General features: G+C 57.4%; 1 protein-coding gene across 3 annotated transcripts in view; it reads right to left on the bottom strand.

The window, feature by feature from the left end:
• The window catches only part of LOC143828288 (leucine-rich repeat and fibronectin type III domain-containing protein 1-like protein), a 46,538-nt gene extending 23,541 nt beyond the window's left edge, over positions 1-22,997 (bottom strand). Inside the window, exon 1 of one of the 3 annotated variants that reach the window (XM_077318604.1) lies at positions 22,878-22,997. In XM_077318604.1, the coding sequence (XP_077174719.1) occupies positions 22,878-22,882 (5 nt within the window). In that variant the 5' untranslated portion in view covers positions 22,883-22,997. Of the gene's footprint in view, positions 1-18,060; positions 18,282-21,423; positions 21,590-22,877 lie in introns of those variants that run through there. The other 2 variants (XM_077318605.1, XM_077318606.1) reach the window with 2 other exon arrangements.
• Between the last annotated feature and the right edge of the window lie 518 nt (positions 22,998-23,515).

Raw genomic sequence — 23,515 nt, forward strand, 5'->3', positions numbered from 1 at the left:
TCTTGGGAGTAACAATTTCATATAATATAGAAAGAGTTGGAAGGGACCTCCAGGGTCATCTAGTCTAACCCTTGAACAATGCAGGAACTCACAACTACCTGCCTAACCACAGTAACCCCCATTTCATGTCCAAGTGATTCCCCCCCCCCCCCAATCTCCAGAATTCAGCCTGGCCTGGAGAAAATTCACATATCATTCCATAGTGGCGATCAGCAATTCTATGGCTATGCAAGGAAAGGACACAAGACACAAACAGTGGCATATCCCTTCCTGCCCACCCCCTCACCACCTGCCTGTCCATAAAATCAGCATTTCTGTCAGATGACTATCGAGGCTCTGCTTAAAAACTTCCAACGGTGGAGAACCCACCACCTCCCGAGGAAGCCTGTTCCACTGAGGAACAACTATAACTGTCAGGAACTTCTTCCGGATGTTTAGCCAAAAATTCTTTTGAATTAATTTCATCCCATTGGTTCTGGTCCAACCCTCTGGGGCAACAGAAAACAACTCTATCCCATCTTCTCTAGGACAGCCCCTCAAGTATTTGAAGATGGTTATCAGACCCCCTCTCAGTCATCTCCTCTCCAAGCTAAACATACCAAGCTCCCTCAACCTTTCCTTGCATGACTTGGCCTACAAACATTTCACCATCTTCATAGCTCTCCTCTGGACATGCTCCAGTTTGTCTACATCTTGCTTCAGTTGTGGAGCCCAAAACCTGAAAACAGCACTCCAAGTGAGGTCTAACCAGAGCAGAGTAAAGCATTAACATCTCCTTGTGTGATCTGGACAGGATACTCCATTTGATGCAGCCCAAAATCCCGTTTGCCTTTTTAGCCACCAAATGACACAGCCGACTCAGGTTCAGTGTCTGGTCTACTAAGACCCCCAGATCCTTTTTATACATACTTCTGCCAAGACAAGTCACACCCATCCTATAGTGATGCATTTGATTTTTCCCAACTAAATGAAGAACTTTACATTTATTACTATTGAAATTCATTTTATTCATTTTAGCCTTAGTTTTCTAGCCTGTCAAGGTCATCTTCTATTCTGATTCTGTCTTCTGCTTTGTTTGCTACCCCTCCGAGTTTAATGTCATCTCCAGATTTAACAAACAGCTCCTCTATTTCCTTATCCAAATAATTTATTAATATGTTGAACAACGCAGGGCCCAGGACAGATCCCGGAAGCTCTCCACTCGTCCCTCCTCTCCAAGATGACGAGCCCTTTACGAGCAACCTGTGGGTGCCATCTGTCCACCAGTTCATGATCCACCTAATAGTCATAGGATCCACACTGCATTTTACCAACTTGCCAATAAGAATATCATGGGGAAGCTTATCAAAAGACTGTGTCCAAAGCATTCTCCTGATTTAGCAAGGGAGTATCTTTCTAAAAAAAAAAAGAGAAGCAATTCCGGTCTCTCCTGTCCTTGCTGAGCAAAGTTCAGCAGATCCCAAAATTCCCTTCCCAGGTTTTGGCCCTCAACATGATTCATTTCTGTGAAGCACCACATACCTGGAGCGCATGGGCAAGAAAAAAGAATGGCAAAGATGTCCAGAGCCAGCCCACTAACAGAGTGACTTCTGGCCATACTTCCAGCTCCAGCGATTCCTTTCTCCCTCCCTCCCTCATGATTTGAACCATCTGACACAGGCATGTGCACTGAGAAAACACTGCAGAAAGGCCGTCTGGAGACACGTGTGAGGATCGTATCACAACGCTTCTTGGCACTGCCTTTTGGTGATGCACACAAGAGCTCCTTCACACCCACAAAACACAGACTGGTTCACAGTCACAAAAACTGCTGCAGCGGCCTTCCGAATGTCCCACGCAGGAACAAACCTTGAACACAAAAATCAGGTCTTAAGGAACAAATCTGAATTCAATCCCTGTTTGTCGTGCAGTTTGAGAATCCTCAGAAACCGCGATTTCTCCACGTCCCCTTGGAAGGCAGTTTGCGGCTATCCAAAGAGGAAGCTTCGGATTTGAGTCTGCCTCCTCCTCCTTTCCCAGCTCAAACCTCCGGAAGAAGTTCCTGACAGTCAGAGCGGTCCCTCAGTGGAACAGGCTTCCTCGGGAGGTGGTGGGTTCTCCCTCTTTGGAGGTTTTTAAACAGAGGCTAGATAGCCATCTGGTGGAGAGGCTGATTCTGGGAAGGCTCAAGGGAGTGGCAGGTTAAAGGGGATGAGCGATTGGGATGTGAGTGACCTGCATAGTGCAGGGGGTTGGACTAGATGACCCTTGAGGTCCCTTCCAACTCCATTATTCTTTGATTCTAATGCAAAAGAAATTCTCTCTAATCCTCTGGAAGAAGTTTCTGACAGAGCGGTTTCTCAGTGGAACAGGCTTCCTCGGGAGGTGGTGGGTTCTCCATCTTTGGAGGTTTTTAACCAGAGGCTAGATAGCCATCTGGTGGAGAGGCTGATTCTGGGAAGGCTCAAGGGGGTGGCAGGTTAAAGGGGATGAGCGATTGGGATGTGAGTGACCTGCATAGTGCAGGGGGTTGGACTAGATGACCCTTGAGGTCCCTTCCAACTCCATTATTCTTTGATTCTAATGCAAAAGAAATTCTCTCTAATCCTCTGGAAGAAGTTTCTGACAGAGCGGTTTCTCAGTGGAACAGGCTTCCTCGGGAGGTGGTGGGTTCTCCATCTTTGGAGATTTTTAAACAGAGGCTAGATAGCCATCTGGTGGAGAGGCTGATTCTGGGAAGGCTCAAGGGGGTGGCAGGTTAAAGGGGATGAGCGATTGGGATGTGAGTGACCTGCATAGTGCAGGGGGTTGGACTAGATGACCCTTGAGGTCCCTTCCAACTCCATTATTCTTTGATTCTAATGCAAAAGAAATTCTCTCTAATCCTCTGGAAGAAGTTTCTGACAGAGCGGTTTCTCAGTGGAACAGGCTTCCTCGGTAGGTGGTGGGTTCTCCATCTTTGGAGGTTTTTAACCAGAGGCTAGATAGCCATCTGGTGGAGAGGCTGATTCTGGGAAGGCTCAAGGGGGTGGCAGGTTAAAGGGGATGAGCGATTGGGATGTGAGTGACCTGCATAGTGCAGGGGGTTGGACTAGATGACCCTTGAGGTCCCTTCCAACTCCATTATTCTTTGATTCTAATGCAAAAGAAATTCTCTCTAATCCTCTGGAAGAAGTTTCTGACAGAGCGGTTTCTCAGTGGAACAGGCTTCCTCGGGAGGTGGTGGGTTCTCCATCTTTGGAGATTTTTAAACAGAGGCTAGATAGCCATCTGGTGGAGAGGCTGATTCTGGGAAGGCTCAAGGGGGTGGCAGGTTAAAGGGGATGAGCGATTGGGATGTGAGTGACCTGCATAGTGCAGGGGGTTGGACTAGATGACCCTTGAGGTCCCTTCCAACTCCATTATTCTTTGATTCTAATGCAAAAGAAATTCTCTCTAATCCTCTGGAAGAAGTTTCTGACAGAGCGGTTTCTCAGTGGAACAGGCTTCCCCGGTAGGTGGTGGGTTCTCCATCTTTGGAGGTTTTTAACCAGAGGCTAGATAGCCATCTGGTGGAGAGGCTGATTCTGGGAAGGCTCAAGGGGGTGGCAGGTTAAAGGGGATGAGCGATTGGGATGTGAGTGACCTGCATAGTGCAGGGGGTTGGACTAGATGACCCAGGAGGTCCCTTCCAACTCTATTATTCTATGATTCTAACTGATGATGTATCAACTCCGCCTACTCTCTGCCTCTCCTCCACCCCCTCCCCCCATATATATATTTTTAAATTTTGAACATGATCATGTTTCAGTGTGATAAACAGTTGTGTAATGGTGGCCAACGTGCTTCGTCTTCATGCATGCGTGGTGACTGAGTGCGCATCAACACAAGAACCGCTCCCCCCCCCAGCTTGGGTTATTTGAATTGAGTGATGGGGGTGCAATTAAAAAGAATCATTGTGTTATGGCATGAGTGCATTGTTGCGCATGCTCAGACCCCCCTTCCCCAAGAAAAGGGGAGGCATGAAGGGAGGCAGGACTGCCCACTCTCCCAAGGAAGATGCAGCACGGCTGCCACGATGGGAGTCCTGAGCAGTGAGTGATGAGAGACAACCACAGAGGCAGGAGGCCAGGCCTTTTGGAGTCTACATTCAGAATGGGATGTGGTGAAAACATGCCGGCACGGCACAACTGCAGACTCAATGAACACACCTATGAAGATTGTTTTAAGCAATTAGCCCTTAAGGAAGGGAGGGGCATGAATGAGCAGAAAGAAGGAGAGAGCCACCGAAAAAAGCCCTCAGTTTGGAGCATCCTGATACGCTGGGGCTCCACTTCAAAAAGAAGATTCTCCCCAAGGCCAATTCCAAAAGCACCCTCCGTTTAAGAGGAGAAGGACCTTCCAGGCATCAGATTCCCGCTCTGGTGTGAACTGTCCACTGCATCGTCTTTGGCCAGGTTGCCCATTGGGATTTTCAAAGCCAGGACAGTCGGAACTTGGCCACGATTGGCTTCCCTCTTCCTGCCTGTCTTCTGCCAAATTAACTAAAGGAGTGTGGGGGGGGGTACACCAAGCCCAAACCCGCAGGTAACAAGGTATTTCTCCTTAACACGCTAGCTTACATCCAGAGGCTGCATGGCTAAATCCCTCCATCTTGATGGAAGAGAGGAGCAGGAGTTAGCAGTCAAGGGCTGAGGGGGGAATCAGAGTGGGCAGATGGAAGACACCAAGCTGGCAGGGAGGCAGAAGGGCAGGCCCCCCCAGCAGCATGAGGCGCACACAAGTCCACAAGATGAAAGCCCCTCCATACTGATGTGCCAGTCGACACAGGCCCGGCCGAGGAAACAAGTTAGCTCTGATTAAAACGAACCAATTTAGGTCTTTGGAGTCAGCAAAGGGAGCAAAGCAGCTCTGATGTTCTGATAGCATCCCAGGACTTTCCTCGGTTCTCTGCTTTTGGTTGTGCCCCCACAAGATTGCAGCCTGCAGCTTAAGATAAGCTTTGCACGAAGCGGAACACCAGAATTAAAGATTTAGAATTTAAAAGCCGCCCTTCTTCGTGTCACAGATTTCAGTTCCAACCAGCAGAGGGGGAGAATTGCGCTGGAAAGACCAAGGGGGAGCAAAGGGAGCAGAGAGAGAACACCAGACCGGCAGAGGGGAGGGCAAGAGAACTCAACGGCTATATTCAAATTGGTAGCCGTAGTAGCACAATAAAATCAGAGCCCAGGAGCACCTTTAAGACCAACAAGGATTTATCCAAGGCGTGCTCGGGGGGGGGGGGGCGCATAACTAGTTAGCATGCCAGAGTCTCGTTCGTTATCGGAATTAACCAGACAAATTGCTCCACCAACTAAGGACGGCCATGCACCACCACCCACAGAATCGAGAAAGAGATCTCAATCTGTCAGTCCTTTCCTAATTCCAATAATGAACAAGACTCTGGCATGCTAACTAGTTATGCGGCCCCCGAGCACGCCTGGAATAAATCTTTGGTGGCCTCAAAGGTGCTCCTGGACTCGGGTTTCCATGGCTATAGATCAGCAGGCTGCTTACTTGGCACGGAAATTTTGCGCTGCCATGGGGGTCACACTCTTGCCCCTTCAGCATCATGGGCACCGCCCAGCCAGAGCCACTGCACTGCTTCCCGTGGCAGAATGCGGCACCTGCTTGGCAGAGCCGTGCCTCCAAGCCCTTCCGACGCTGCTTTTCACAGTGCTGGATGTGGCAGGGGTTAATTTGGGAGTTGTGTGAACAACTCTGCACAGAAACGATCTGTGTCGGTCCTCACAGAGTTGGAAGGGGCCTCCAGGGACATCTAGTCCAACCCCCAGCACTATGCAGGACACTCACAACTCACAGGATAATCTCTGCACCTCCCAAAAATGAATCGGGGTTTATGTGCAGGGGTCGGGTTGGGAGGCGTGTTTTGAATAAACTTCCATCTTGGTCCAGTTAGCAATTAGCCTGTTCATAGGAAGGCATTTCCTCAAGTTGCTGGGCTTATTCTCCAGTGTCATTTTTTGCTGATCACCCCTCCACCACCACCAACACACTCTACAAATCTGCAAAGCATGGGGTTTTGTGCAGTCTGTCACAGGCTACCCTATGACTGCAGGCAGCTCTATTCCCCCCTCCCCCTCAACTCTCAGAGAGGCAGCAAACGACTCACTAACCTGGTTTGTAAAACAATCCGAGAAAGCTTTAGAGCAGGGGTAGTCAAACTGCGGCCCTCCAGATGTCCGTGGACTACAATTCCCAGGAGCCCCTGCCAGCGTTTGCTGGCAGGGGCTCCTGGGAATTGTCGTCCACGGACATCTGGAGGGCCGCAGTTTGACTACCCCTGCTTTAGACGGTTGTTTCAGAATTCACTCTTCAGCGGTGGGAGGGAAGTAGCTCCGGACAACAAAGGTTGCTTATTCAATTCTAGTTTTGACCAGTAATTTTTTTTCCAACACAAAATTGGCAAAACCTCCCTTCCCTCAAGTCACATTTTTGGGTTTTGAAAAGTTCACTTTAAAGTCAGGGCAGACTTATTTTTGCAGCATGACCTTGTGTACATCAATTTTGAAAATGTTTGTTTTAAACTGAATCAACCGGAGTCAGCATGGGAGGGGGGGGGGAAGGTTTTGCCAGTTTTGTGATGGGAAGAAATTACTGGCCAAAGCAAGAATTGAACTTACCACCCCTGTGCTTCTAGGGTGCTGCCCTCTCATTTAAGCCACCGAAAAGGCTGCAAGTTAGTTCAGAAACACATAATCTAAAGCTTTCCCCAGTGGCGGAACTGCATCCGCTTGCAGAAGACGGCATGACAGGTGTGCATTTCGCAAAAATCCCTGGGGAAATGCGCTCTCAGGTAACCTGAGGGGGAAGTGAACTGACTCTGTGGTGGTGCCTGAATGTCATGAAAATGATGCCGATGGGGGAAAAGAAAGGTGAAAAACGTCCGAGCAGAAAGCAGCGTTAGAGGCAGGATTTCATTTTAAACCAAGTGGAATGCACTGCTAAACTGCAGGAAAAACCAGTGTATGGTTGCCCCTTGTCTCCCGGTCATAGAATCATAGAGTTGGAAGGGGCCACACAGGCCATCTAGTCCTGCTCAACGCAGGATCAGCCCAGAGCATCCTAAAGCATCCAAGAAAAGTGTGTATCCAACCTTTGCTTGAAGACGGCCAAGCCAGTCAAGCCAGCAAGTCCCTGGAAGCACTAGAGGCGCATCTCCTGGACAAGGGACCCCTTGCACCAGACTGCACCTGCTGACAACACACACATACGCACGCAAGGACGCACACGGGGCCTCTGGGAATGGGAAACACGTGGAGGAAGGGCACACCGGACACGCCAGTGTAGAATTCCAGTGGCCCCTCGGAAGACTCACTTTATTTCCTCCCCCACCAGCCGCAGTCTCCACCAACAACTGCCTTTTCCTCCCGGCTGTGCATTGCAGTCTCCGCCCAAGCACTCTCAAAATCCCCGCTGCCCATTATGTCCCCATGGCAATTTCCCCAAAGCACCCCTCCCCCGCCCTCCCAGGCCCAGCACCCACGCAGTTCCCCATAAAGCTCTCTCTAAGCAAGCTCCCCCTCCCCCACTGCTGGCTCCCCCTGGAGTGCCCCCATTGGCTGCCAGAGCCACCCTGACTTACTCCTAAGTCCCGCCCCCTTCGCACTGCTATTGGTCAGAAAATGGCCACCATCTTGCCAGTAGCTCGAAGCCAGCTGCCCAAAAGGGGGCATGGCATATGTCACTTTTGTCATGAGGTGATTATAAAGAAACGTGTGTCTGTATTCTTCTTCCCTCCCCCTCCATTATCTTCCCAACACCAACACCCCTGCGAGGTAGTTCAGGCGGTGAGTGGATTCCAGTATGGTTCCTGGTCCCGTCTTCAAGCCACAAGACCAGGGGTAGTCAAACTGCGGCCCTCCAAATGTCCATGGACTACAATTCCCATGAGCCCCCTGCCAGCATTTGCTGGCAGGGGGCTCATGGGAATTGTAGTCCATGAGCATCTGGAGGGCCGCAGTTTGACTACCCCTGCACAACACTGTGCTGGCCCTCGGGTGACAGAGTCAGGCCGAATGAGGCCCCCTCCTGCCCCCCGGCTCAGAAAACTAGCCCAATTACAATAGCCAGTGGGGCAGCAGCCAGTCTCCAGCCAGCCACCCTGCCGAGCCTGGAAGAGCGCCAGAGGGCAACCACAGCTGACCCGCGGCAGGACAGCCATGTCCGAGCCCAGCAGCACCTCCGAGGTGGACAAGAGGTCCGCTTGCCGGTCACAGTCTGGTCTCGAACCAAGGCTGGATCCGAGGCTTCCTTCTGTCTTCAGTTCTTCTCGGCTGCCACCCCCCCCCACCCGCCCCACCCGAGGAGGACGATCCGCCAGCCTCATTCCGGATTCCGTCTCTCCACCACAGGGAATTTGCATGGAACGTCTCTCTCCTGCTGCAACAGAGCAGAAGTTATTTTGGGAAGCAAACACTCAGTGGCTTGGGGGAAGGCAGATCAATACCTGGGGCTCAGCAGGCGGCTGCATTTCCCCTACAAGACAGGCCCCTTGCTGAGACTTCTGGCTGCCGGCTGCCTGCCTTCTCCTAGTGGGGTCCCCTGGGCCCCTAAGAGTCCCAGCTCTCCTTGGCACTCTGCTTGGCCAGAAGCGAGGGATGACTTCCCGTCCCAGCTGCTGGGAGAGGGCTCTCAGCCACTGGCCTGTAGCCCCTTGTCTGTGACTGCCCGCAGCGGTCCTGGGGCGCCTAAGCCGATGAAGCCAGGTGGGAATGGAGAGAAAGAAGAAGGAAGGAGGAGGAGGAGGAGGAGAGTTGGGGTTTCATATCTGCTTTTCTCAACCTGAAGGAGTCTCAAAGCAGCTTCCAATCGCCTTCCCTTCCTCTCCCCACAACAGACACCCTGTGAGGGAGGGGAGGCTGAGAGAGCCCTGAGACTGTGGCTGTCCCAAGTTCGTGCAGCAGGCTTCAGATGGAGGAAGAGGAGTGTGGAATTGAACGCAGCTCTCCAGAGTAGAGGCCTCTACTCTCGACCACAACACCAAGTCGGTTTGGCAGTGGGCCACTCTGGGCCAAAGCATCCCCGGGCATCTAGCCCAGCCCCCAGTCGGCTTTCTTCTGCAGGCCGGTGGCCACAACGCCTCCCTGTCAGGGAACGGCTCAGGACAGGATCTGCATCCTTCAAGCACAATCCCGGAAGCTCAGACTGCACCTCTGAAGAGGGTGGAAAGGAGGAAGCACAGCACAGGAGGGGGTGCTCAGCTGAGCAGGGAGGGACTGGGAAGGATTCTGGCTGCCTTCTTGAGGAAGCCAAGGCAACTGGCGGGCCCACTGATGCCCCCTCCAAAAAACAAGCAGAGCCAAAAAGCACCATGTCGGGATCGCCCAGCCGTGCACGCTCGGCTGCCGTGTGGGAAGGAGGCTGCCTGCAGAATATCCTAATTGGCTGAAGGGCCCTTTCCTCGGAAAGGCCAGGCCAGCAGGAGGCGGGGCTCTGCCTGTTCCCGGCTGAGCATTATGTCTGTCCCTCGAGCAGGGACGCTGTGGAGGGGGAAGGAGCTCCCAGTCACCACAGGCTCCTGCCACCACGACCGCCACCCCCAGGGCCCCGCTGACTCAGCCAGCCGGCAAGGAAGCCGAGGCAAGCCAGCCCCCCCCAGCCCCCCAGCCCCGCCTGGGATCCCGGGGAAGAAGTGCTGAATGCCTCAAGCACAGTGCAGCGCACCAGTGTGCCCCACCAAATGTCTGCAGAGGAAAGGAAAGGAAAGAAGAGAAATCCTCCCCAGCAGCCCCTGCAAATCCTGCCACGGATTGGTCTCCAGCCCTCAAGGGGAAGCAAGGCAGGCGGGTCCCAGGTGCTTGGAAAGGCTGGGGGAGGGGAACTGCTCCCTTTTGCTCCCCTCCCCCCAGCAGAGGAAGGGCCTGCTACGATCTCAACCTCATTCAGAGCAGGGGGGGGGGGATCAATGGGCAGGATGCAGATGACATTTTCCCCTAAGGGAAGACGAGTAGACCAGACACTGAACATGAGTCAGCAGTGTGACTCAGTGGCTAAAAAGGCAAATGGGAATTGGGGCTGTATCAAATGGAGTATCGTGTCCAGATCACGGGAGGGGATGGGACCGCTTTACTCTGCTCTGGTTCGGCCTCACTTGGAGTTCTGTGTTCAGTTTTGGGCACCCCAGTTGAAGATTTTGACAAACTGGAACGTGTCCAGAGGAGGGCAACAAAGATGGTGAGGGGTTTGGAGACCAAGACATATGAAGAAAGGTTGGGGGAGCTTGGTCTGTTTAGCCTGGAGAGGAGACGACTGAGAGGGGATCTGATAACCATCTTCAAGTATTTAAAAGGCTGCCATATGGAGGATGGAGCAGAATTGTTCTCTCTTGCCCCAGAGGGACAGACCAGAACCAATGGGATGAAATTAATTCAAAAGAAATTCTGTCTAAACACCAGGAAGAAGTTCCTGACAGAGCAGTTTCTCTGTGGAACAGGCTTCCTCGGGAGGTGGTGGGTTCTCCATCTTTGGAGGTTTTTAAGCAGAGGCTGGATAGCCATCTGACGGAGAGGCTGATTCTGTGAAGGCTCAAGGGGGAGGCAAGTGACAGTGGATGAGCGAGAGGGTTGTGAGTGTCCTGCATAGTGCAGGGGGTTGGACTAGATGACTCATGAGGTCCCTTCCAACTCTAGTATTCTATGATTCTATGACTCTATGATTCTAAGAGGTGCCCTCCCTACCCTCTTCCTGCTGCCGGTCCCTGCCAGGCCCTCGTTCTCAGCTCCCCGGGAGCAGCCCTGCAGGGAGACCGACAGGCTACCCTGGGAGAGGGAGGAAGCGGAGCCCTGCTCTGCCGACAGGAAACTGAGCCCCGTCTTCACCAGCCCCCGGCTGCAAGCAACCCCCCCCCCCGCCCCTTGGACTGTCCAGGGCAGAAGCAGAGCAGACGGGTGTCCGAGAAGCCCATTTATATATTGAATTCATTTGAATATCCCCCCCCCCCCCGCACACAGGCTGTGTGCAGTCGACAACACGCGTTACTTGTACATCATCTATAAAACCACAGTGAAACACATTATTACAAGCATGACCATCTAGTGGAACCACAACCCACCTCGTGCGACTGAAGCAAGGCAGGAGCACACCAGAGGAGGCTGTGGGGTGAAAGCCAGACCTGGGGCACACCCACTGTGCAGAAGCCCCTTTGAAAGCCCCCCCCCCAGTCACGGCAACATGAAGCCAAAACTTTCAGACTGCCTCAGAGCAACAGGCAAGCGGCCCGTCCAGAGGCAGCTGGACCCTGAAACGCCCACCAGCGGGTGGGGGGGGAGGGCTGAGAGGGACCCGGGGCCTCCCTTTCTGCCTGCGCACAGCACAGCATTCACAATCCCCCCTGCCAGGCTCCGGCACTCCCATATTTCAAATCCCTCGTTAATTGGCAGGTGATCAATCTGCTCCAGTACTTGATTGACAAGAGCCCCGGCGACAAGCAGGTGGCACTGAACAGCCCCAGCCCTGAAACGCTCGGCTCGATCTGTTCTGACAGCTGGGAACTGCCAAGGAACAGCCCCCCCCCCCCGCCCGGGAGAAATAAGAGATCCAAAAGCCTGGTGTGTGTGTGTGCGTGGGGGGGGGGAGCCCAGCACCATTGATGCCTCCTGGAGAATGGGAGGGGGCTTCTTCTGTTATCCCCCCCATGTAGGCCTCCCTTGACCTCCAAATGCCCCCCCCATGAAAACGATTCCTCCTCCCCCCCTCCCCCTCCAGTACTGCAGATGGCCCTCCATGTCTTCTTCAAATTGGCAGGCACTGAAGCAGAGGCCTTTGCCAGCAGATCCATTGGGCCTGATGCAGGTCACGCCCCGTCCAGGGGGAGCAGCACTGCAGGGGAGGCTGCTTCTAACGCCAGCCAGGAGAGAGGGCCTTGCCCGTGCAGAGGGCAGGCCCCACTCTTCAGAGAAAAGGCAGAGAAAGGGGTGGGGGTGGGGTTCTGTTCAGCACTGTTGCTTTTGCATCCTCTTAGCCAGGGGTAGTCAACCTGTGGTCCTCCAGATGTCCATGGACTACAGTTCCCATGAACCCCTGCCAGCAAACGTCCCATGACTACCTCTGCTCTTACACGTTGACTAGCCCTGCTTGGCAGAGGGGAGGGTCAAACTCTGAAGCAGTGGAACAAACTCCAGAAGGTGACAGAGGGACTGCTGAAGGGAGAGAGCCATGCCTCGGACACAAGGAAAGCACAGACATTCGCCAACTGCCGCCCCAGGCCTCTTTCTCCGGTGTGCACACCTTGCATGAACATCATTCGGTTTAGCTCCAGGAATCAGCCAACAACTACCCCCTCCCCCCGTGCATATTTGGAGCATCCAGCATGTCTGGCTCCTAGTGCTGCCGTGTGCTACCTTAATGACAGCATTAAGACAACGAATTTGAGGACACAAGCCCTGATTTCTAGGGGAGAATGCGCTCTGAAGGACCCCAGCTAGGGCTGTGAGAAGGATGGCCGGCCTGCAGCTCCAGAGTTCCCTGCTTTACATCGGCAATGGTCACGCAGTATACACACACACACACAAACACACCCCTCTGCAGTGCTGCTTGACCTCCACACCGCACCACCCACACACAAGGAAGGCATCGCTGGGCATGTAGAGATCTCTCAGGATCAAGGCCTCACTCTGGGAATGCGCATGCGTGGGAAAGGAGGCCCACCTCAGCCAACTGAAAACACACAGAGGAGCCAAACAGCAGGCCCAGAAAGGACTGGGATGGACTGGGAAACCAGAAGGAGCTCTTCCCCACTCCCAGTTCACCTTGTGGCCAAGTGTAGCACCTGTGCATGGCAGGTGCCCGCAGCCGCGTGACAAGGGGAGCGGAGGGAGACTCTGCATGTTTCAACGTAATGTTGTGGTCAGGACTGGCAGCCTCTAACCTCCTCCTCCTGGCCATGTGACCTTGGGCCAGTCCCAGTTCTCTCAGAGCTCTCTTAGCCCCACCTACCTCACAGGATGTCTGCTGTGGGGAGAGAAAGGGAGGGCGATTGGAAGCGGCTTTCAGACTCCTTCAAACAGTGAAAAGCAGAGGGTAAAAAACCAGCTCCTCTTCTCTTCAAAGAGGGCACTGTTCCCTTCTGCTCAGCAAAACAAGCCCCTCTTGGGATGAGCTTCTCCAGAAGGGGGCATGCCGTGGAAAGCCCTGCAGAGGCCCACATGCCCTCGGGCTCCCCAAAATAGCAAGCGAGGGTTTCCTGAAAAGTAATGATGACACAGCAGCAGGGACACCACAGCCGAGAAGAGAGGCCTGCAATTTTCTAACACTGAAGCAGCTCCTAATTATAGTGGGTGCAGGCAGGGCTGAAAACACCGTTCTAAATAAAAAAAGGATCATTTTCTCCACCAGAGTTGCCAAGAGGATGCACACACACACACACACACACACACACACAGCAGAGGCAAGCTGGCCAGGAGCTCCAGAACCGGCTCCTGGGAAGACCTGCTCTGCCCAACCTGGCAGCAGCCAGAACACCCACACGGCCGGCAAGCACAGTGCGAAAGGGGAGGGGAGGGGAGGGGAAGAATGGCAGCTGCAGGAGCCCCACAGTCACCCGAGGACCAAGGCGGAGTGGCCCTTCTCTGTGAGGGCAAAGCAAAACGAAAAGGAATGAAACCAGGCAGGCTGGTCCGACTCTCTTAAGCAAGGCCCCTCTAGCATTCCTGGCCACGAGGCAACCCAGCGGGTGACACAGAGAAGAAGGACAGCTGGGCTATCAGGCGTGGGTGGCTTTCACTGAAAGCCCCCCCTCAAAAGGGAAGGAGAGCCCCCCCTCCCCCAACTGTTCCACCCATGCCAGAAACTCACCTGGTGGGCCCTGCAAGGGGAGGGCCTTTTCAGTGGCAGCCCCACAATGAAGGACCAACCTTCCCGGGGAGCAGATGGGCCTGTTTCCCCCTCCCCCTCCCCTTTCAACTGCCTTAATTAGGACCCCGTTTGACGAGATCCACTAGGAGTCCCGAGTGATTGCAAGTCTTGGTTTTATGTTTTTAATGTATTTTAATGCCTCCGAGGAAGGAAGGTAGCCAATAAGTGCTTCAAATAACCACACTGCTGACCCTGCGTCTCCTCTCAGGGAAAGAAGTCCCCGTGACAGGGACAGAGTGCTGCTTCTTCAGGGAGTCGGCGTGTTTTATTTTTACATTATTTATCGTTGGCCTCCCTCACAGAGACAGGAGTTGGGCTATGCAGGGCCAACCAACGCAATCGCAGGCCTACTAAGCTGCAGGACAGGAGTCGGCGACCCGGAGCCCCCACCTGTATCACACAGAAGAGTCAGGTATTTAGCACTGCATTTCCCCCTTGCCTTTTCCCCTCATGGGGGCCAAACCTCTTTCTCCTTGCCTCCCTTTTACCACCACAACAACCCAATCAGGTAGGCACGCCTGCATCTTCTCCTTCAACCACTTCTTGATATGGGACGGCCATTTCTTTTTCATGCCACGCAGAAACCCTCCTCGAACACCCGGAAGCCCTCCCTTCCGCTGCCAATGAACGCAGAGCCAGCCCCCAGCCGCCCTGTCAGAGCTCAGTCTAGACAGGACCTAACCCTTTCCGGGCCGGCCCAAGGGCCAACTGCCCCTCTCACGGCACGTGCGTCTGTGCCAGGGGGTGGGGGGAAGGGGGGCCTGAGCATACCTGCCCAGACCACGCATGGTAGAAGTGCTCTTCAAGACCCAATTCCAGCTCTCCCCTCCCTCCCTCCAGGGATAAATCCTATGCCCAAAATGGCAGAATTGCCAACTTGACAGATGAAGAGACATGAGTCACACACACACACACCCTGGTGGAGCTGCCAAGGCCTCCCTGAGTACCTTGCAACTGGGGCCAACCCTCACTGACGACGGAAGGTCCTGGTGCCAAGGACAGGAGCAGAAAAGAAAGTCCGAAGCCTTCCCAAAGCACAGCCGGCCCTCGGATGCTGCTGCCCTCACCTTCCCGGACCCAAGGCACAGCACATCCACTGGTCTCCACTCCCCAAAAGCACTGTTTGTGATTCTTCCCCCCCCAAAAAAATAAAGAGGCACATTCCCTCCCTCCCACCCCACCGCAAATGCAGGGCTGCCGTGTCACCCGCGGAGTCAGGAGCGAGGACAAACTGCGGTAGCCGAAGCTGCTCTCTGCAACCTGGAATCCGCCTCCTGGTGCTCCCGGGCGACTGGCCACAGGCAGCAGCAGGCCCAGGTGCCCCAGCACACGGCAAGCACATGGGGGGGGGGCTCCAGCCAGGGAGACAAAAGGCCCCTCGGCCTCCCACCTCCAGCAAGAAGCCACAAGCCTAGTCCAGAGGGGAAGCTAAGCCCTCTTAGGGTGGGAGAGGACGAGCATCTTCTTTGTAGCTCCCCCTCCCCGCCCCAACCAGGCCAGCCTGCAGGTTCTTAGCTCCTGGATGTAGGGGGCAGGGTCTCCCCCTCAAGAGAAAGCTGCTGCCAGAGAGCCTCCCTCCACCCCCCGCCCCCCTGCAGCATCCTGGCCTCAGTGCATGTGCTGCACTTGGGGAGCCCAGCCTCCCCTTTGGAGCCAACTAAAGCAATGACCCTGCCCTCCCGCCAACCCCCCCCCCCGCTCACCAGGCCCTCACAGGGGACAGGGGCCGAGTCACATGAGAGGAACATGCTTGAGGCACCACTCCGCTGGCAGAGAGAGCCAAAAGGCACCACAGGGAGTGCTCTCTGAGTGCCCTGCCAGGCCACTGTGCACGAGAGGCCATAGACAAGCAGCCCAGAGGAGGACAGGGCTGGGCTTGGCACATTCTGAAACATATCTGAAACCATTCCCCAGCGTCGCAATTCCCCAGCATCCCCCCCTAAACACACCCCACTTCTGAGCTTCTCCCAGCTCAGCCTGCTCCCGTCCCCAGCCTTTCCCCACCCACCCCTTCAGGGCACTCTCCCCGGAGCAAAGGGGGGAGGGCGCCCGAGTCTCCCAAGACGAGGGGGCTGCTGGAGAGGAAGCAGCATCTGCACAGCCTGCTGTGAGGTGAGAGACCTACACTCCCCCTCCCCACCCACCCCCACTGCACCCCACTCCAAAGAAGGGTGGGAGAGGGGCCAGGTTTTGCCAGGCAAGTCCAAACGCAGAAACCCCCCAACACAATGGCAGCCAGCCACCAGATACGCTGCCTGCCCTTTTCAGAGTGCCGGTCCAGCCCATGGAGAGAACCAAAAACTCTCTCTCTCCCTCTCAACATACGCACACACACAGACACACACACACACACAGACCAGGCACAGACCAAGCACAGGCAAACCCTGTGGCTACCTGACTCCGTTCAGCAGACTGATCTTTTTGGAGCAGGGGAGGGTGTCTTAGATCACAGAAGCAAGAACGGAACCAGCAGCTCCCTAAGAAAGCCATGGTCAGGCCTGGTTCCCCTCCTCCACAGTGATGCCATGGCCCCGCTGAAAGCCTCTGCTCGGCAGACGGAAGGTCCCGGGTTCAGCCCTTGGTGGCACCGCCCGTTAAGGTTCAGGACCCTGGACAGCGGCTTCCGCCTGAACGGATAGGAGGACTGGCTTTGATGGACCCACCGAGGGTCAGCTCCTTGTCTTGGGCGGCCTGTCAGGGAGACATCCAGGCAAAGGTGGGGGAAAGGAGTCAAGCAGGAAGGAGTAAGCCCTGGTTGGGCGCTCAGAACACCCCTAGCTGGGCTGGGCTGGGCTTGAGGGAGCTAACACCGGCTGAAACCAGGGCCCTGCTTTCAGAGTGCAGGGATAAGAAGAGCCCTGCAGGGCGCCCCTGGCTTCAGGAATGAAGGAAGAGGAAGAGGTCTGCACAAGCCACTATCCCTTTACCCTGCACATAATTTTATTGACCTTGCTCTGCCACCACCCTTCTTCCCGAGCGGAAAAGTCCCAGACTCCCAACGGGAAAGGTGGTCCAACCCCTTCTTCACTTTGGTTGCCCTCTTCGGTACTTTTTCAAGCTGTGCAAAATTCTTTCTGACACGGGGTGACCAAAATGGCACCACACACTCCAAATGGGCAATACACCTTAGAGCCAGACAGGGGTGTGAAAATATCAATTCCTTTTGGAAAGGGCCATTTCCCCTCCACCTCCAAGCGCCCCTTGGGCCTCTGCTGGTTTTGCCAGCCCCTGCTCTGGCAATAGGTCTACAGCGGGTGAGAGGAGGAGCTCTTGGGAGGCTAGGAGTGACCCTCGGTGGGTCCATCAAAGCCAGGCGGAAGCCGCTGTCCAGGGTCCTGAACCTTAACGGGAGATGCCACTCACGGTTGAACCCGGGACCTTCCGCATGCTCAGCAGAGGCCCCCAAGGTCGTGCCCAGCAAGACCCGCATGCAGAGCCCTCCTCCGTGCGCCCCCCGCACTCCCCCCCCTTGGCCCGCCATCGTCCGAGCCAAGCAACGCCGGCCCAACCGCCCCAGGGCTGCCCTCGAGGGAAGGGGCCTGCATCCCACAGGCAAGGCCGCCCGTCGAGGGGCTGTTCAGCGCTCTCCTCAAGGCGCGCATGATCCGGCTCGCTGCCGCCCCCCGGTGGCAGGTCAGCAAAGCGCAGGGGCGCAAAGCCCGGCCTCTCGCATCCCCTTCCGCGGCGGGTCCGATGGGCAGACGAGGCTCCGGCGCACGCGTGACTTCCTCGAGGGCTCCCCCGCCCCACCTTCCCCGCCGCCGCCCGCTCCCTCCCGGCCCCGAAAGGCTTGCTGAGCCTTACTGAAAGGGCTCCCCCCTCCCGCCCCAACCCCCGCGGCTCAGCCAGGAGGTCCGGAGCCCAGCGGCCGCCCCCGAGGCCCCTCCTGGCCTCCCGGGCAAGGTGCAGCCGGAGAGGCGCCGAGGGAAGCGCCACCATCGGCCTGGGGACCCTGGACGCGGCTGCGGGACCCGGGCCTCCCCTGCGGCGGTGGCGGCGGAGCTGGCCTGGCTCTGGACCGGGAGGTTCCCGGCGGCACCGGCCCCCTCCCCCCGCCTCCGCCCGAGCCTCCTACCTGCCGGGCCCGCCAGCGAGTCAGGGCCCCGGGGAGCCGCCCCCGCTCGCCCCCTCCCTCCAGGCGGCCTCCGTCGCGCCCCCGCCCCACTTTGGCGTGAACGCCGCCCCTACCCGCTGTCTGTGCAGGAGGCTCCGAGGCGGAGCCGCAGCGGGCCGGGGAAGGCAGGCAGGCAGGCGCTCGCCCGCCCGCCCGGTTGCTGCTGCGCCTGCTGATGCTGCGGGATGGCGGCTTCTCCATGCGGCCACGGGCGGCTCCCTCCTGCAGCCGGAGCGCGGCGGCGGCCGCGACGGCGCCTCCCTGCCCTTCCCGCGGCTGCCACAGCCGAGCAGGCGCCGTAGATGCCGCCGACGCCCCCCCCCCCCGCCGGTCCGCCCACCCGCCGGCCCCGCACTCGCCCACTGGGGGAGCCCGCCTGGCGCTCTGGCCGGAGCCGCCGCCGCCTCGCTCCGGAAGACAAGCGACCCCCTCCCAACCGATCACCGCCCCGGATCCAGCCGGCCTCCAGCACCAGCGCCGAGGGCCCAGCGCCTCTCCTGCCGCCGCGGTTAGGACTGCCGACCTCCAGCCGAGGCCTGGAGATCACCCGGGAGCGCCTCTCCAGTCCCCTGGCGGGCGGGCGGGCGATCACCTTCTGCCCACCCACCCCCAGCCGCGATGGGTGCCAGCCGCTCCCGGGGCAGGTTGCTGGCAGGGGCCGGAGAACAGGGCGGGTTTCTCTTTGGAGCCGGGAGGTAACACAGCAGTGTGGGCAAGAGAGAGGCCTTACCCGGGCAATGGGGGGAGACGTGGATGGGGGGGGGGCGAGCAGGGGTGTCCCCAGAGCCTCGGGATTTCTCTGTGGCATGTGGACAGCGGAACCCCTGGCCTTCCTTGCTAGGGAAGACTGCCCTGCCCCATGGGGCTTCCTCTGGTCTGGCCTTGCCAGGGCTCCAAGGTTCCATTGTTCAGTGGGGGGACTGAACCCCCAACCATGGCGTTGGGGGGGGGAGAAAAGGAAACACACAGCTTTGCAGCCTCTTTCCAAAGGTCCCTCTGGGAGTGGGAGAACCGCACCGCCTGCATTTTGCACACCATTTCACAGGCCACCCCTCCCTTCCCACGGGGAGGGGGGTCACAGAAGGCTGCAGGGGGCACCCCGATGTGCCACCCCCACCCACTGCTTTGGTTGCCCTTGGGGTGTTCTGCACAGGGCGGGGCTGGAGTGAGTGACCCTCACTGTCTTTGGGTGCTCTGCTTTAATTCTGAGGCTGTGGGGATGAGCCCCTGCAATCCCATCTGTTTTGGGGAAACTTCCCTTATGTAGATCCCGTTGATCCCCTCAGCCAGAGTTCTTGTGGTGCTTGGTACAAAACAAAGACCACCAGCCCTGCAGGGCAGACCATGTCCAGGGAATGGCTTCCTCTTGAGCCAGCCTGGAGGGGAATTGGAGGGAGTTTCCATGGAGGGGGAGCTGCAGGAACAGCAGGGCCAAGCAAGGGAGCTCTGCCGTCCTGGGTCGTCCCCCGCCCTGCTGGACAGCCCTGTGAGCTCCTGCTTGCTCTCCTGTCCCAGCTCCCTTGCTGGGCTTGCCAGGCCAGTGAGAAGCAGCAGGGACCGTTTGCCATTTCCTGCTCCTGCGTGGAGACCCTGTGCTAAAGCTCCTCATCAAGGACTCCGGAGCGGAGAGTGGCCAGGGAAGCCCCCGAGAACCAGAGAAGTTTCTTCAGACACGTGAGGAGCCAAGGTTCCCATCCGTGTGTCCGGTGCCTTCCTCCTCACCTGGACAGCTTCTGTGGTCTTCGGCCAGCGGAATGGGCCCAATCTGTGCCCAAGTCCTTTCGAAGGGGGCAGGTCCCTTCCGGCTCCCGGCAGCCCTGGACGGCAGTCACCTATTGGGCATTTGGGGTCGATGTGGCCATAGTCTCTTGGAGGTTTTGAAGGTGATAAACAACTGGCATTTGTGAGTTGATATTGTTTTTGTTCCATTGAAGATTTCTCTTCTTTGCATTTTTAGTACCATTTAACTATGTTTTCAGCTATTGAATAAATGGGCAATACACCCTAGGGCCAGACAGGGGCATGAAAATATCAATTCCTTTTGGGAAGGGAGCCGGCTGGCCATTTCCCCTCCACCTCCAGACCCCTCCTGCAGCCCCAAGCGCCCCTTGGGCCTCTGCTGCTTTTGCCAGCCCCTGCTCTGGCAATAGGTCTACAGCGGGTGAGAGGAGGCCCCTTGGAGTCAGCCTGCTCCAGGGGGAACCGCATCGGACACGGGACAAGGGTGGGCAGGGAACTGGTAGGGATTCTTGGGCAGGCAACTCAGACGCTCTTCCTTGCAGTAAAAAGCCCCCAACGCCTTTCCTTAAAGCTAGAGAGAGCCGGGAAAGCTCTTCTGGAACATTCTTGTAGGCCGCAAGGCCCTCCCTCGCCTTCTGAAAAGCCAGCTGGCCCCGAGAAGGAAGCACCCGCAGGAATCTTGTGCCGGGACGAGGGGCACTGCGGCCAGCGGCCAGGCGGAAGTTCAAACGCAGCCCTGAATAACAGTTCTCCACCGGCTCTGTCCTTGGCCCCCCAGCCCTTGGCCCGCCATCGTCCGAGCCTCCCGGGGCTCAGGCCAAACCGCGCACAGGCCCGCAGTGGACAGGCCCGGCCAAGCCACACCGGTCCAGCCACCCCAGGGCTGCCTTCGAGGGGAGGGGCCGGCCCGTCGAGGGGCTGTTCAGCGCCCTCCTCAAGGCGCGCCTCATCCGGCTCGCTGCCGCCCCCCGGTGGCAGGTCAGCAAAGCGCATCGGCGCAAAGCCCGGCCTCTCGCATCCCCTTCCGCGGCGGGTCCGACAGGCAGAAGAGGCTCCGGCGCACGCGTGACTTCCTCGAGGGCTCCCCCCCCCCCCACCACCACCTTCCCCGCCGCCGCCCGCTCCCTCCCGGCCCCGAAAGGCTTGCTGAGCCTTACTGAAAGGGCTCCCCCCTCCCGCCCCAACCCCCGCGGCTCAGCCAGGAGGTCCGGAGCCCAGCGGCCGCCCCCGAGGCCCCTCCTGGCCCGGCCGGACTCCAGGGAGGCCTCCCGGGCAAGGAGCGGCCGGACGGGCGCCGAGGGAAGCGCCGCCATCGGCCCGGGGACCCTGGACGGGGCGGCCGGGCGCGCTCCTCGCTCCTCCCCTCGGGAGCCCGGCAGGGCCTCCCCTGCGGCGCCGGTGGCGGCTGCCGGGCAGAGCTGGCCTGGCTCTGGACCGGGAGGTTCCCTGCGGCACCGGCCCCCTCCCCCCGCCTTCCCCCGAGCCTCCTACCTGCCGGGCCCGCCAGCGAGTCAGCGCCCCGGGGAGCCGCCCCCGCTCGCCCCCTCCCTCCAGGCGGCCTCTGTCTGTGCAGGAGGTGCTGAGCCGGAGCCGCAGCGGGCCAGGGAAGGCAGGCAGGAAGGCAGGCAGGCGCCCGCTGCTGCGGCGGCTGCTGCGGCTGCTGATGCTGCGGGATGGCGGCGGCGACGGCGGCTCACCTGGTCGCGCTCCGGGACGCGGCTCTCCCGGCGGCTGCTGAGGCGGGCGGCAGGTGCCGGGCCAGCCGGCTTCTCCATGCGGCCACGGGCGGAGCGCGGCGGCGGCGGCCGCGACGGCGCCTCCCTGCCCTTCCCGTGGCTGCCACAGCCGAGCAGGCGCCGTAGATGCCGCCGACGCCCCCCCCCCCCCGCCGATCCGCCCACCCGCCGGCCCCGCACTCGCCCACTGGGGGAGCCCGCCTGGCGCTCTGGCCGGAGCCGCCGCCGCCTCGCTCCGGAAGACAAGCGACCCCCTCCCAACAGACCCCCCCGCCCCCGCCGCCCCGGATCGACCCGGCCTCCAGCACCAGCGCCGAGGGCCCAGCGCCTCTCCTGCCGCCGCGGTTAGGACTGCCGACCTGCAGCCGAGGCCTGGAGATGGGTGCCAGCCGCTCCCGGGGCAGGTTGCTGGGAGTGTCTTTGGGTGCTCTGTGGGGAAGGCCACCACCAGCCAGTGAGTGCCCGCAGAATGTAAGACCCTGCCCAGGGGCATCTGAGGTCCCTCACATATGTGGGTCACAGGCAGTGGGGGGCCTAAAAGGTCAAAACCTGAACCCTGAACCTGATCCGGGCTGCAACTGGCAACCAGCTGCCTGAGCACAGGCTGGATGTGGGCCCTCCAAGGTGTTCCTGCATTCTGCACCAGCTGCAATTTCCGGGTCAGAGACAAGGGCAGGCCAGCGTAGAGCGAGTTACAGAAATTTCTAATTCCGGAGGTCACCATCACATGGATCACCCTGGCCAAGTGCTCCGGGGACAGGTGCCCCTCCCCGAGGAATAAGATCAAAGAACCTTAAACATTTCGTCTCAGGTGGGGCTGCCAGTCCCCCACCAAGGCCGTCAAGGAGTCACCAGGAGGCCCTGGGTCCCACACAGCATTCCGGAATCCAACTGGATCCTTAAGTCTCCATGGGTGGGTTAAATGCGCCCGTCACCCAAACAGGGAAGGGGTGGAATCTTGAGCCAGGCCCACAGGGCAAAGTGGCCTGACCATGGGACAACAAACGTCGCTATCAGATCCCAGCACTGAAGGCCAAATCAAGGGTGTGGCCAGCCTGATGGGGAGGGCCCTTAACAAACTGTGAGAGCCCCGGGGTCCCCAGGGTCAACACCAGGTCTGAGCCATGACCTGGGGATGGTGTGTCCTCATTGACATGGAAGTCCCCCAGGAGTATAAGGCCGGGAAACTGCAGCGTCCAGGTGGCCACTGCCTCCATGAGGCTCAACAGGGCATCCGGTGGGGTCTTGGGAGGGTGGTACACCAACCAGATGGCCAAGCCTTCCACTGCATCCCACCCAGTTCCGACACACCCCACTCAAAATCACCTCTGCCGGGAGAACCCTGTAGGAGGAAGCCTCCCGGACAAGAATGGCCACCACCACCCTACTATGGCTTATGTTAGCACAGATCTTACCACATCTAGCAGTGTTCTGTCCTTTCTTTCAGCCACTCTATTCTGGATTGCAGGAAAACATAGTCTGATGCTTGATCCCTTCACTTCTCAGGTGCAGTTGTGCTTCTTTGGACAGCATCTCTCCCACGTTATCTGAGAGCAGTACTTGTGGTGCCCCAGAGAATTTGTTCTTTCCCTTGGCTGCAACCTTCTGTCTCCCACCCCCTCCAGAATGGGTTATCGTGGGGTAATTTAGATAAGGCTGGAGCTTCTGGCCGCACCTGTTTTACTGTATACTTTGATATATTTTGTTTTATGGTTTTATTGTACGGTTTTATTGGGGGGGGTTATATATTGTAACTCACCTCGAGCCTCCAAGAAGAGGCAAGTAATAAATCTAAATAATAATAATAATAATAATAATAATAACAACAACAACAACAACGTCCTTTACATGCATGAGCATCTCTGACTTGTGCCTTACCAGATACACAACATAATAGCATTAGAAATCATCAATTACAGTAATAATTTATTTTATTTTATTTTTAACCTATCTTTACCTATAATCTCTGGCAATGGCGTGCATATGTCAGTGAGGATCAGCTTGATGCGGTTCAGTTGTTTCCCCTTCACTTTTCTTTGGCAAGGATGCTCTC

Source organism: Paroedura picta, unplaced genomic scaffold (genome assembly GCF_049243985.1).
Source record: "Paroedura picta isolate Pp20150507F unplaced genomic scaffold, Ppicta_v3.0 Ppicta_v3_sca21, whole genome shotgun sequence".
NCBI lineage: Eukaryota > Metazoa > Chordata > Lepidosauria > Squamata > Gekkonidae > Paroedura > Paroedura picta.